The sequence below is a fragment of the Carica papaya genome, chromosome 5, assembly GCF_054855325.1.
Source record: "Carica papaya isolate Zhongbai chromosome 5, ASM5485532v1, whole genome shotgun sequence".
NCBI classification, from domain to species: domain Eukaryota; kingdom Viridiplantae; phylum Streptophyta; class Magnoliopsida; order Brassicales; family Caricaceae; genus Carica; species Carica papaya.
In genome coordinates, this window is record NC_142313.1 from 607283 (window position 1) to 619323 (window position 12041).

Sequence of the window (12041 nt, forward strand, 5' to 3'; positions counted from 1 at the left end):
TATTTTCTGCCTCGTGCTGTCTCGAAAATTATATTAAATCAATTATTGATATTAATAATTACGAATTAAATTATTACATGAATTTCTGAAACTTTACATTTGCTATGATTTATTTATTTATTCATAGTATTTTCTTGTTTCAGTTCATTTTTTAACCCCAAGAAAAAAATTTTAATGGTTGGATTATTTAAAAAAAAAACACAAAAAAATAAGTTTAATTAATAAAAATTAATTTTTAAATTATTATTTTTTAAAATGTTCAAATATAATTAATAATTACGAATAAAAAAATATATTGCACTAAATAGTAAGAACCAACTGAATTTTTAAAATTAATTTAGTGATTTATTATAATAAGTACTTATTACATGATCTGTGCATTTTTTTAATTATCATATTAGCATTTTAATTATCAAATAATTTAAGATAAATAATCATGTTTGTTATTAATTAACGGCCAAAAATTGAGGGGGGCATATTTAAAAATAAGAGGGGTGGAATGAGATCCGACTCGTGCAGTAGAGAGAGTCAAGGTCTGGGCCCGTCCTACCATTTCCTGGGCACTTAGGACTCGACCTGGGAGATGGACACGACCACGTGGGCTTGGATTTTTTAAAATCCACCATGCCCTGTGTGCCGCAATTATAGGTGGTCCTCACCTCCAATAATGTCCTATTTTTATTTCCCAATTTTAATTTATACGATGTTATACACTGCAGGTAATTACTGCGGGAGTCATATAATAATTATTTTAAGAGATGGAAAATCATTTTGATATATATATATATATTCTTCAGATCGCAATTAATGATGGAAAATAACCATATAAAATAACTTCGTACCATAGAAATATATTTAGTTTAATTATGACATTAAAGTTATGAAGAGAAAAAAAAAAAAAAAAAGACATGTCATTCTATAGACGCATTAAAATAATAAATTATAAAATAACAAAAAATTAAATTAGGATACAATGTTATTAAAAATATGCTGAAATTAAATTGAATTATAATAAAATTAAATTATACGAGATGAAATTATAATTTATTAAAAATAAATTTATTGTCAGGTTTAATAATTTTAATGGAGAAATGTATTAAAATGGTGTGTTCGAAATAACGTAATCTCTGGAGCTTTATTTACCTGATCCTCTGTAAAGGTTCGCAATCAGAGTCCTATCGAGTCTTGTTTTTTGCTCCACTAGAAATTTCGGGATAATATCTTTATCTTATTCTAATTGGATATTTTGTTGGCTGTGAGATGGTGATTAAAAAAAAAAAAAAAAACCCAATCAAGACAAAGACAGAGACCTATGGGGAGTCCTTCCCGTTGATGAGAAGGGGGGAGGTGAAGAGAGGCCAAAATACCTCCGGCTCTTATCTCAACCTATAAATGGACATAAACAAATGTCTTATTCATGAACCTAGAACAATTAATCAGACTTCTCTCGATAAAACTAAAATTTGAAAATAGCTGCACCGCTCGAGGGCTTCGAAGCAAAAACGTAGAGCCCGAGATCATTCTTGTTGATCACACCTCTATCGATCCTTTTTTGGTAGAAGCGTTCCTGATGCAGAAAACAATGTCAGTATCCCAATCATCGTTGCTTTTTCGAGAAATCAGATTAGAAATTTCCAGTTAATGAGTTTATGCACCTTGAGATTGAGGATGAATTGAGGAACAATAGCCTCCTTCACGAGAGCAACGGCACAACCACCCCATCCAGCTCCCGTAAGCCTTGCTCCTAGAGCACCGTGATCCCTACAAACCTTCACAAGTTCTTCCAACTCGGGACAGCTAATCACAAGAATAAGCAAACATGATCGGCATCATCATTTTGAACTAGAGATGAAGAAAATATATAACCTACGACTCTGAGGACATTGATTTATTTGAAAATTTGTAAGAAAATTGAAGATGCAGAGAACAAAATGGTCCAAGGAAGGAATGTGATAAGATCTCAGTTCAACAGAAGAGGATGAGGTAAAGGGCACATGTGACGGGGGAAAGAGTTGGTCAGAGGAATTATGTCCCCTCAAACGCATAAGATTCACATGAATGATGCAGTGTGCACCGAATTTACTTTACTCACATCTAAAAAATTAATAGTCCAGATCACGCTCAAAAGTAGGAAATTTCCTAATTTACTAGGAGCTTCTGCAATTAACTAGATGAATTGATAGTTCATCCAAAGGTTTAGTCATTTCCCATTTCACTAGGAACTCCTGTATCAGAAACAATTTTTTATCCAAGACTGAAATTTCTCTTTTATCATATTGCTCGTACATTGGCCATTATCAATTCTTACGAGCTTATTCTGTAAACTGAATAGATAAGCCTTTACCTGCACTCATAGAGAACACTACAACTGTGGTGGCTGTCATTCATTAGATCTCCAAGCTTCTTTAGCATGTCCTCCTCACTGCAGATCAAATTTTTGGGTTTGAAAGAAGTCAGAAACTTAGAGCTCAGTTCCAGTATAGCCATAAATTAAATATGAAAGATCATAAAAAAATGGCAACCAAGTTTCTTACGTCATTTAGTGTAGTTTTGGAAACTAAAACTAGAAGGGAAAAGCAAGGAAGAGAAAGCATCATACTTCTTTTTTTCCTGGTTTGCAAGCTAAAGAAATGGAGATGAAGTAGTTATGTGAAAATTAAGCAAGCATTTTTTTTGCTCAGTGAAGAAAAGAAATATACATTGTTACAAATTTACACCCTTTATCTTCTTTTATATCACAAAAGAGCTTCTGATTCATTAGCCGACTAACTCCACACATAACATATATACATTGCATATAGGTATAATGCATGTACATTGTGCATATGCAGTGTGTAAACAATGTACATATGTAGTATATGTAAAGTGGTTGTGTATATTCAGTGTATATATTTTTGAAGTGACTGTATGGGTGCAGTATCTATCTAGTGCATATATGTGCATAATGTACATTGCATCTATCTAGTGCATATATGTGCATAATGTATACATGCAATAAACCCCATGGTATGTATATATACACAGTCAATATATACTATGTATTTACAAACATGTGTGTGGATAATACACATAAACATTTATATATAGACATACATATATGTCTGCGTGAGTATTACATGGAAGGAAGTATATTGAGAAAACTAATTTGCAAGACAATAGAACAATTAATAGAAGCAAACTGAAGCAATTCTTCAAATTTAGAAAGTAAGTTTTCAAGCAACATGACTAATATATTTGAAACATAAAGTAGCCATGGAAAAGACAAGCAGTTCTTCAAAGTTTAAAAAGCTTTCCAATGTACATGTCGAGTCTAGACCATTGAGAGAGATTCAAAAAAAAAAACGACTTGATAATGCAACAAGCTTCTTTCAAATACAGTAAAAAAGGAAATTACTTCATTTTTAACCAATAAGCACCTAGCACAAATTTTCTAAAACTTACTTCATTTTTAACCAATTTTAACCAATAAGCACCTAGCACAAATTTTCTAAAAACTGAAACAAAATACAAAGCTACGCTACACCATGTTTTTATCTATTAAAATATGAAATGCATTTTCGACATGATAACAATCACAAGCATGTAAACTCACTTTAATTTCGACGATACAGTATCTTTGAAAGCATGTACCCGTCGAGCTTCAGAATACACATGAGCCGCCCTCTGAAAAATGCAAGTAGACAGTAAATGAGAAATTTACAAAATATAACAATCAAGAAAATAAAATATGTTTTTAAGTATTATGTCAACTATTATTGAATTGTAAGAATATGCAACTAAACAATATTTTTTGAAGTATTATGTCAACCACAATTGCTGAATTGTTAGAATACACAACTATACCACAATTAAGGCATATAATGATTCACCATTTCCTGTTAAAAAATCAGAACCTTTAATATTCATCCATAACTTGTGCCTAGTTTAAGATCAACAGTACAAGTTTCAGGACCGATGTACTGGCTTCTAATGAAATCGCTACTTCATTTGCAGATAGTATGCTGTGGGAAATAGCTAAGGGAAATGCCTTAAACTATTTATGCACATTTTTATCAGGGTGAACATAAGCAAATGGGTACTTAATTCCAGGCACAACTACATAAGCCTCAAGAAACGAATATATAAAAATGCAGAGTTCTTAAAACTCAAAAATCAACATCATAAGTTATAAAAAAAAATTCTGACCACTCTGAGTTCAAAGGAAGCGTGGCAGGCAAGGATGGGGAGAAGAAGAAAGAACCTGATGTAACTTGAAGTGCTTAGCAGCTTTTAGCACATCCAAAGAAGTTGGATGATTGCCTAAGACTGATGGTAATTTTTCCTCAGTTATTTTCTCAATCTCCTCAGCAATATAAGGCTCCTCCTTCAGAAATTCCTGTACCAAAGATGATGAAGACAAAATTCTAGTTCAACAAGTTTTATTAAAAGCAGAATCAGTGCACATTCTACTAAAAGCAGAAAAGAAATGACAGATACCTTAACAGCAAGGACAGGATCTGAAGAATTACGACTGCCGGCAAATGATACACATAATCCCTCAACGTCGGAAAGAGTCTTGACTTTAGATACTGCTTCTTTTGGTTTCATCCCAAGCTTTATGCCCAGTACAATCTGAATTACCCGAAAGGATATTACAATATAAAAGAATGTTAGCAGAAAGCCCAGGAACTTATGCAAGTGTCTGTTATAGTCTATTTTTCTGTTTAATGGATTTTCTAGATTGACTTAAATTTTACTATTTTGATTATATTCTGATGCCTATAAGGAGAAAATCCTAAATTAGTTATTCGGTACAGTAATTCTATGATTACTATACAAATAGAGCTATTGATTTAATAATTCAGATCTGATGCCTCCAATTTTTTATTCTTATAATTTTTTCTTTTTTCAAACACTCTAACTAAGCTCTCTTTCTCCTACATCACCAAGACACATACAATGCAGTGAGGAGGAATAGTAAGAGAGTAAGGAGTGGGAAGGTGAAGAAAGTACAAAAATGTAGCCAAATGACTTACAGCAGCCAGTCGACATTCAACAACTCTATTATTATAATTAGTAGCTGCAGTGACTGCCTTTTGAGACTCTGCCAGAGAGTGCCCTATCACAAATGTTCCTCCAGCAGGAAGTTGCACATCAGTTGCACGGATAGGGTTAAAATCAATTAGCTCAGCAAATCCACTTTTAGCCATGACAGAGATTGCCTATTAAGAGAAACAGATTGCGGTTTCAGTGCATGATTTTCAACACTACAATATTTAACAAGATTTTCGACTTACCATGACAGGGACTACATGGTAAGAGAAAACACTATGGTTTCGTTGACTAATTTTCAACAGTATAGATGGTATCAATTTTTTGAGCACCTTCTTAAGGCATAGAATGATATAATGACTATGCATCCTAATGATAGAGTTTGGAGAGCTGCCATAAGGAGTCACAATACATGCTCACAAAATGACCGCAGACCAATATGGATTATGAAAATCATGTACACCACTTAAGCATAAACAGTCTATCTTCTGTTGCCTTAGGCTGTTATTTCGAGAGAGTGCTAAGTCATTATCTAATAAACATTACAAGTCCTAACTCACTATGTCATCTAAACCTGGCAATAAATATGAACCACAAAATTGGACCTTTCGAGAAAAAAAAAACAGTAGTTTCTCTATTTTCAAGTGAAGAGGGGCCTAAAATGACCCTCCCAAAACAACAAATCGTGGATCCATGTACTGGCAAAATGTCAACAAAACCTGAGTGGAAACATGTAAAATTTTGTGTAGATTTCCAATCTAAAAAGATTCTCTTGCCATATTTCAGAGCTAAAAAGGCACATGAAACTCAAAACTAACATAAGAAATTAAATAATAGAAGAAACAAGTTGACAAGTAAAGAATATTTTCTGGCGAGAGGCATCAAAATTAAATAAAGTGGATAATTAGATAGTAATGTGTAACCTGGTCCATTCCACCAGACTGAGTTCCGATATGACGTTCACAATCGCAAGTGAGTTGTGCAACGTCTTTCTGTTGACAGCAGAAGTCACAGTTAAGGAAAGCACATACAAAATATAAATCTTGTATATTGTAACATTAAGGATATAGCAATGTGCACTTTAAAATCTGTAATAAGCCAACTAAATTCACAAACCTAGTCAGTTATTTTATTTCAAATGTTATTAACTGGACCATGTCCGAATATCATCATAGTAGGATTAATAGTAGCAACTAAAAACTAAAATGAGATTAGAAGAAAATTTAAATAACATAAGCTTTGCAAAATTGTGATTGGAGAGTTTTGGTTGAGTAATATACCTTTGGAAAATTCACACCAAAGACAGCCATAATACCAATGGTAGCGGAGCAAACAAATGCTGCTGAGCTCGATAGACCAGAACCTACATTAAAGAATAATCACTTAAGACTAAATTTCACTTAGAAATAAAGCAGAGTCAGGAAAGGTTCACTAATCAACCTTTATTTGGTAGCCATAGAATAACATGACAGCATACCTGTTGGAACTGTTCCATCAATAACAACATCAAGTCCAACAGGCAGACCAACATCCACTCCTTTTGATTTAGCATACTCATGGTAACCTTTATATCTGGAGGATACAATCAACTATATGTTAATTAATTGTATCTACTCCCCAATCTAACATAATCCGCAAAAGAAAATCATATCATATTGATCCGCTTCAGTTTGCCATGAACTTTTATTCTTCCAGAATAAAGTTGTTTCTCCTAATGTTTTAGATGGATGTTACTTCAAAATCATGTATATGCTAAATGAGTATATTCATCAAAGCCAGCTGGCAATTACACCAGTTTCGATTACAAGGACTTACCCACAAATAAAATAATGACCCCATTTGTGATTCTTCAGGTCAACTTCCTGCAGGATACATAGTCAAATGTCATGTACTATGACAAATTCAAATTCCTTTACGTGCGGCAGAAAAAAGGTAGAAGCATAAAATTAACTTTTTAACATCAACATACAAAGACAACCAGATTTAATCAATCTAAAACAAGCAATTCTCTTACTAAATAGAAACAGTCAAAATTCGAGTCGCAGAAAAAATTAGCGAACAGTTCAGTCCATTAAAACCAACATACACTAAATTACTATGTATATATTACCTGGTCAGGATCAGCAGGATAAGTACACATGGTATATTTTTCGTTTACATTTGCAATTCGAAGCAACTTTTGATTGTTTCCTGCATCATTGTTCTTGCGGATCGCCACGATCGTATCTTGGCGAATAGCCATCGGCAACACCGAGTATCCTTCATAGTCAATATGCTCTCCAATCAAATTCACTCTCCCTGCAAACAAACAACCATCAAACCATCCACGAATTATAACCAGCAAAATTAGAAACAAAGGAATTCGCGAATTCATCAGGCAGCGAGTTAGATGGAGAAAGCTGAGTGGTTCCAAAAATCCAGCTAAGAACACAGCACACTCGTTTTATCACAAAAAGAAAACAGATAATTGGACGGTGGAAGGCCGACCTGGAGATCGCGCGAAGATTTCGGGCGGGTGACCGAAGACTTCAACGAATTTAGCTTTCAATCTTTCAAACCTAAGCTGAGCTTCCTCATGGAGAGATCCCTCTCCATACACCGGCTCCAACGATGAGAAAATCGGAATTGGAAGCTCCTCGTGTTTCGCCATTTTCACACCTCCGAAATTCAACTCGAGAGCTTTTCAAAAAGAATCGAAACCGAAAACAAAAAAGCAGCTTTCTCTGCGAATCCTTTTTATATTTGCCTTTTTAATCTATTCATTATTAAAATATTAATTTATTAATATATTATTTAATTCGTGTTTGAAAGATAACAACGAACCATAGATTCGGATAACATCAACGGTAGTGGCATAATAATATTTGTTTCTTTGAGACAGCTACTGCTATCTTTTCGTTATAACACATTGACTGAGATTCCAATAAATAAAATCCGCGTAATTATCAAAATTTCCTCTCCTAAAATGACTTGGTAAAATCAAATAAAACTTTGTTTGATTTATCGTTTAATTCTTTTTAATATTACTTAATTGTTAATTTTTATTTTTTTTGCTATATTTAAATTTAAGTTTGTGAAAAATTCTAAGTGAAAATAAAATTATATTTAAAATTTATTTATTATAAAAAAAGTTTAAGTTAAAATTTTTATAAAAAACATAAAAATGTATTTAAATATTATCGACTTACAGATAATTAGTTGATATATTTAATAATTTAATAATTAAAATACATAAAGGTATCGTTGAAATTTTTTGTTTACGTACACTTTTACCCAGTTACCGCGCGCAGCGATTAGTGATTGTATCCTAGCAGCTACTGAGTAGCAGCTGTGTCAAGTCATCATCACCCGTTGCAACGCTGCCGTTTCACGGCAATTAATGAGTAAACCAAACTATTCCAAATGAAATCTACGGTCCAGATCATTCCACAGCGTTAGAATCACGGTTTGAGCGACTATATACTAGCTACTCTCCTCACAGGCGCGAGAACTAAAAAATCAAAACAGAAATCCACTCCTTCAGCTCTCCCACGTACAGGGTATTCTTCTACGCAGAAATGGCAGCAGCGACACTAATAATCACCGGCGTCGTCAACACAACAAACTCGCGCGAGTACGTCGAGGACTTCTTCGGTGCCTCTACGACGGTGACTATGACGGCAACAACTTCTGGAATTGGCTGTACGAGTTTCGCCACCGCTACCGTCCGCTATATCTTGTGAGAACTGATTCATATATGTGATTGCAGCCGGGTTTGGCTTTGCTTTCGTTTTGAACATAAACGGCGGTGTAGTGTTGCAGTTTTCAGATCTCTTATGAAGTTAAGATGTAGGAGCTATTTTGGTGATTCGGTTTTGTTAAGCTCACGAGAGAGTTAGGCATAGATTGCTCAGAATGAATGCGGACTTCATTTTATTTTTTCATCTGGATCCACGAACAGAACTTAAATAGCTATAATAAAAACTTTTGAAGTTTCTTCCAGAGTTCATTGTTCATTCGGTGTTCGTATCATGTTTTGTTATGGCGTCTATTTAATTTTTTAATCTTTTCACCGTCAGGTTATGAGCATCATCAACAAGTATTTCAGGTATGTGCTTACCAGTGTAGAGATCTTGTATGCTCTCTGTTCAATTTTTTTCTCGCTCCGGCGAGCTTGTTGATTGACGGTCAGAGAAGGTTTTCAATTCAGGAAGACGACGAAGCTCCTGAGGGGATGTTAGCTTGCGGAGAAAGGAACCGCCAAAGCAACTGCGTTTTGCCTTTTCACTTTTGTACGTCTCATCTTACTGGTATACTAAAGCGCCAAACTGTCAAGGTAATGATTCAAATAATTAAAAGCAAGCATGCACTAGTTCGTTAGTCCCTTCACAAGCACGAAAACTGAAAAATCAATATAAGAATTCAAGACTATAATAACCAACTCTTTTTTTCCCAAGATCGGTCTCCTTTTCTCTGCATAAATGGCAGCAGCGAGGATATCCAAAGTCTTAAGAACAGCAAAAAGTCGCGCGACTTCTCCGTGGAATTCTTTGGTGCCTCAGTGAAGGTGACCGTGACGGCAACGATCTCGGTTGTTAAAAAATGGCTCTACTGTTGCCGCGACTATATCAGCCATCTGGTGTGGACCTCGGGATCCAGTGGACTCCCGTTGGCGTCGAATCACAGGTAGATACACTGCAACTGTGCGTGGGGAGCCGATGCCTCATCTATCAAATAGGCTACGCCAACCACGTCCCGTTGATCCTCCGACGTGTTTTAGTGGGTAGTCGCTTCACATTTGTTTGAATCCCAGTTGGACGGCATAAGAAGAAACTGTTCGGTTCCAAGCACAAATTACAAGTGCGGAAGCTTTTAGATGCGAGGGGTTTAGTGCGGAAAAGTTTTATATGGTTTTTGTAGATTCATGAACAAACCATAAAATTAGCAGATGACTGATCTGCTCAGAAGTCTTTGATCATTTCGTATTCATATAAATCTCAACTGATAGTCTGGTTATGTGCTTATTAATATACAGATCCTGTATTCTGTATTGCTTGACTCATCATTTCCTGTGTGGCTAAGCTCGTTTGATTGGGTGTCAAAAAGTTTTCAGCCGGAGAAGACGACGAAACTCCGGAAGATATTTTTCTTGGAGAGGAAACAGCAAACGATGTCGTCTGTCTTATGTAGTAGCAGGTTTTTCTACTTTACCACGAGTCTTCCTAATTATTATTCCTATATAAATGTAAATATTATCATATAAAGCACTAATACATTGATCACGACCTAAAATCGTGTGTATTTTGGGAGTGGATTTTCATTTGCCATACGTTTTTAGCCTCTTTACATTTCTGAATTCTTTGCTCATTTAGTTCTCTATAAACCCTAGACACCATAACCAGAGGAAGCGGACTAAACACCTGTCTATATAGTCCGCGATAGAGAGAATCACCATGAATGACCAGTTCATAAACATATGTCCCCCACCATGATCCTAACCCACACCGTGAAAGGACTTTCACAGTCAACTTCTTCGATTACCCCACCATTACCAAAGTCACCTCAAAACCTTATGTCGTAAGCAGCTGGCTCTACCGGCTCCTTCACATGCACCGAACTCGTCGCCACAAGCTTGTTGTAGGCCTCGGCGTCCAATGGCTTCCCTCCAGTAACCCTCGAGCCGCTACCCTCCAGCTCTGCATTGGTTGTCATTATCTCGTTTTCCAACTCATGCATGCCCCTTCGGTTCCCTTATCTCTTCGCCGTTTCCTCCATGATGAGAGAAACACGTTTGTGGGAGTTTGGAACTACAACGACGAGTATCTGCTCCGGGAATCGGAGCATGAACTTTCTGTTTCGAGGCTTATTGAGCTTCGGGATGTTGCTGCAGAGAGGAGGGGGCTGAGCAGTAACTTGTCCATGGAGAGGTTGGCACATATAATATTGGGCGCCGAGGGTGTGGAAAAACCGGTTTGTATTGGGATGAGTAATTGGGAGGCTTACTGGCTTAGTGACGAGCAGGTTCAGTATGCTTGTGTAGATGCTTTTATTAGTTTCTCACTGGAGAAGGAACTACAGGCTTGGGATTGAGTCTGTGAGTCGGTTTGGGATGAGTAATGGGGAGGCTTACTGACTTAGTAACATGAAGGTTCACTATGCATGTGTAGATGCTTTTGTTAGTTTCCCACTAGGGAAGGAATTACAAGGCTTGGGGTTGGGACTATGATAAGTCTTGATCCTTTTGTTACAGGTTTGGGTTTGGTCTTAGATGCTTCTTTTTGGATGAATTTATATGCCATATATAGCCGTATAGGTGCTCACTTTAAGCTTTTGTTCTCTGGCTGTGTAGATTTTGTAATCCTCCCCTGAACTTCTATTAAAATAGGCTATTAGGGATGCAGACTTCAATGCATTACCATGTTCTGTTATATATGCTAACTCAACTTCATTGCAGTCTTCTATATTTTTTGCTGATATCTGTTTCAATAGTCCTTTGGTGAAATGGGGTATTGTTTTTTTGCCATTTGAGCAACTTCATCTGCTTTTGTGTTCTTCTGAATTTATAAGGAACTGCTGGTGTCTTTGTTTTAAATTTCTAAACATAAATGTTTTTATGCATGACAGAGCCTGGATGTGAATGAATGCTACTCTTGTTTTGCTTACTATTATTTTTATTGTATGCATGGCAAGATTCTTCTAGTTGAGAATTACAGGTACAAAAGGCAAATGTAATTCTTTTTAGAATATCCATAACATGCTGGTTTTGTTGTCCGTAGTAGGATATCTAAATAATTGTCCCTCTTGTAAAATTTAATGGGAATTGGGATTTCATATTCTTAATCAATGGAATTTTCAATTTATTATTTTAATTTTGTTACTGAAATATTTTTACTATTTTATAATTAGATTAAATCTGAATTTAAAAATAAAATTTACAATAATTTTAAATTTTTTAAAAAATAATCTCAATACCAAATCTCTTATATAACAATATTTATATTCATTAAGAAAAAATATATATTTATTGATAT

The 12041-nt window shown here is 35.2% G+C and overlaps 2 protein-coding genes and 1 long non-coding RNA gene across 3 annotated transcripts; 2 read left to right on the forward strand and 1 right to left on the reverse strand.

The window, feature by feature from the left end:
• Window positions 1–1022: 1022 nt before the first annotated feature.
• On the reverse strand, window positions 1023–7749 carry GALK (Mevalonate/galactokinase family protein). Its single transcript, XM_088219720.1, has 13 exons — window positions 7519–7749; window positions 7142–7329; window positions 6847–6893; window positions 6509–6603; window positions 6312–6394; window positions 5955–6023; window positions 5016–5201; window positions 4477–4611; window positions 4241–4375; window positions 3593–3663; window positions 2345–2422; window positions 1656–1797; window positions 1023–1567 (listed from the first exon to the last, which is right to left on the reverse strand). The coding sequence occupies exons 1-13, from the start codon at window positions 7679–7681 to the stop codon at window positions 1457–1459; spliced, it is 1503 nt and encodes a 500-aa protein (XP_088075846.1). The 5' UTR covers window positions 7682–7749; the 3' UTR covers window positions 1023–1456.
• Window positions 7750–8499: 750 nt separating this feature from the next.
• LOC148253643 (uncharacterized) lies at window positions 8500–9346 on the forward strand. The gene is made up of 3 exons (XR_015819032.1): window positions 8500–8749; window positions 9090–9118; window positions 9221–9346. It is a non-coding gene; the product is annotated as an uncharacterized LOC148253643 (long non-coding RNA).
• Window positions 9347–9612: 266 nt separating this feature from the next.
• Window positions 9613–11730, forward strand: LOC110821278 (3'-5' exonuclease-like). Its single transcript, XM_088219765.1, has 3 exons — window positions 9613–9696; window positions 10046–10206; window positions 10482–11730. The coding sequence occupies exons 1-3, from the start codon at window positions 9613–9615 to the stop codon at window positions 11098–11100; spliced, it is 864 nt and encodes a 287-aa protein (XP_088075891.1). The 3' UTR covers window positions 11101–11730.
• Window positions 11731–12041: the final 311 nt, after the last annotated feature.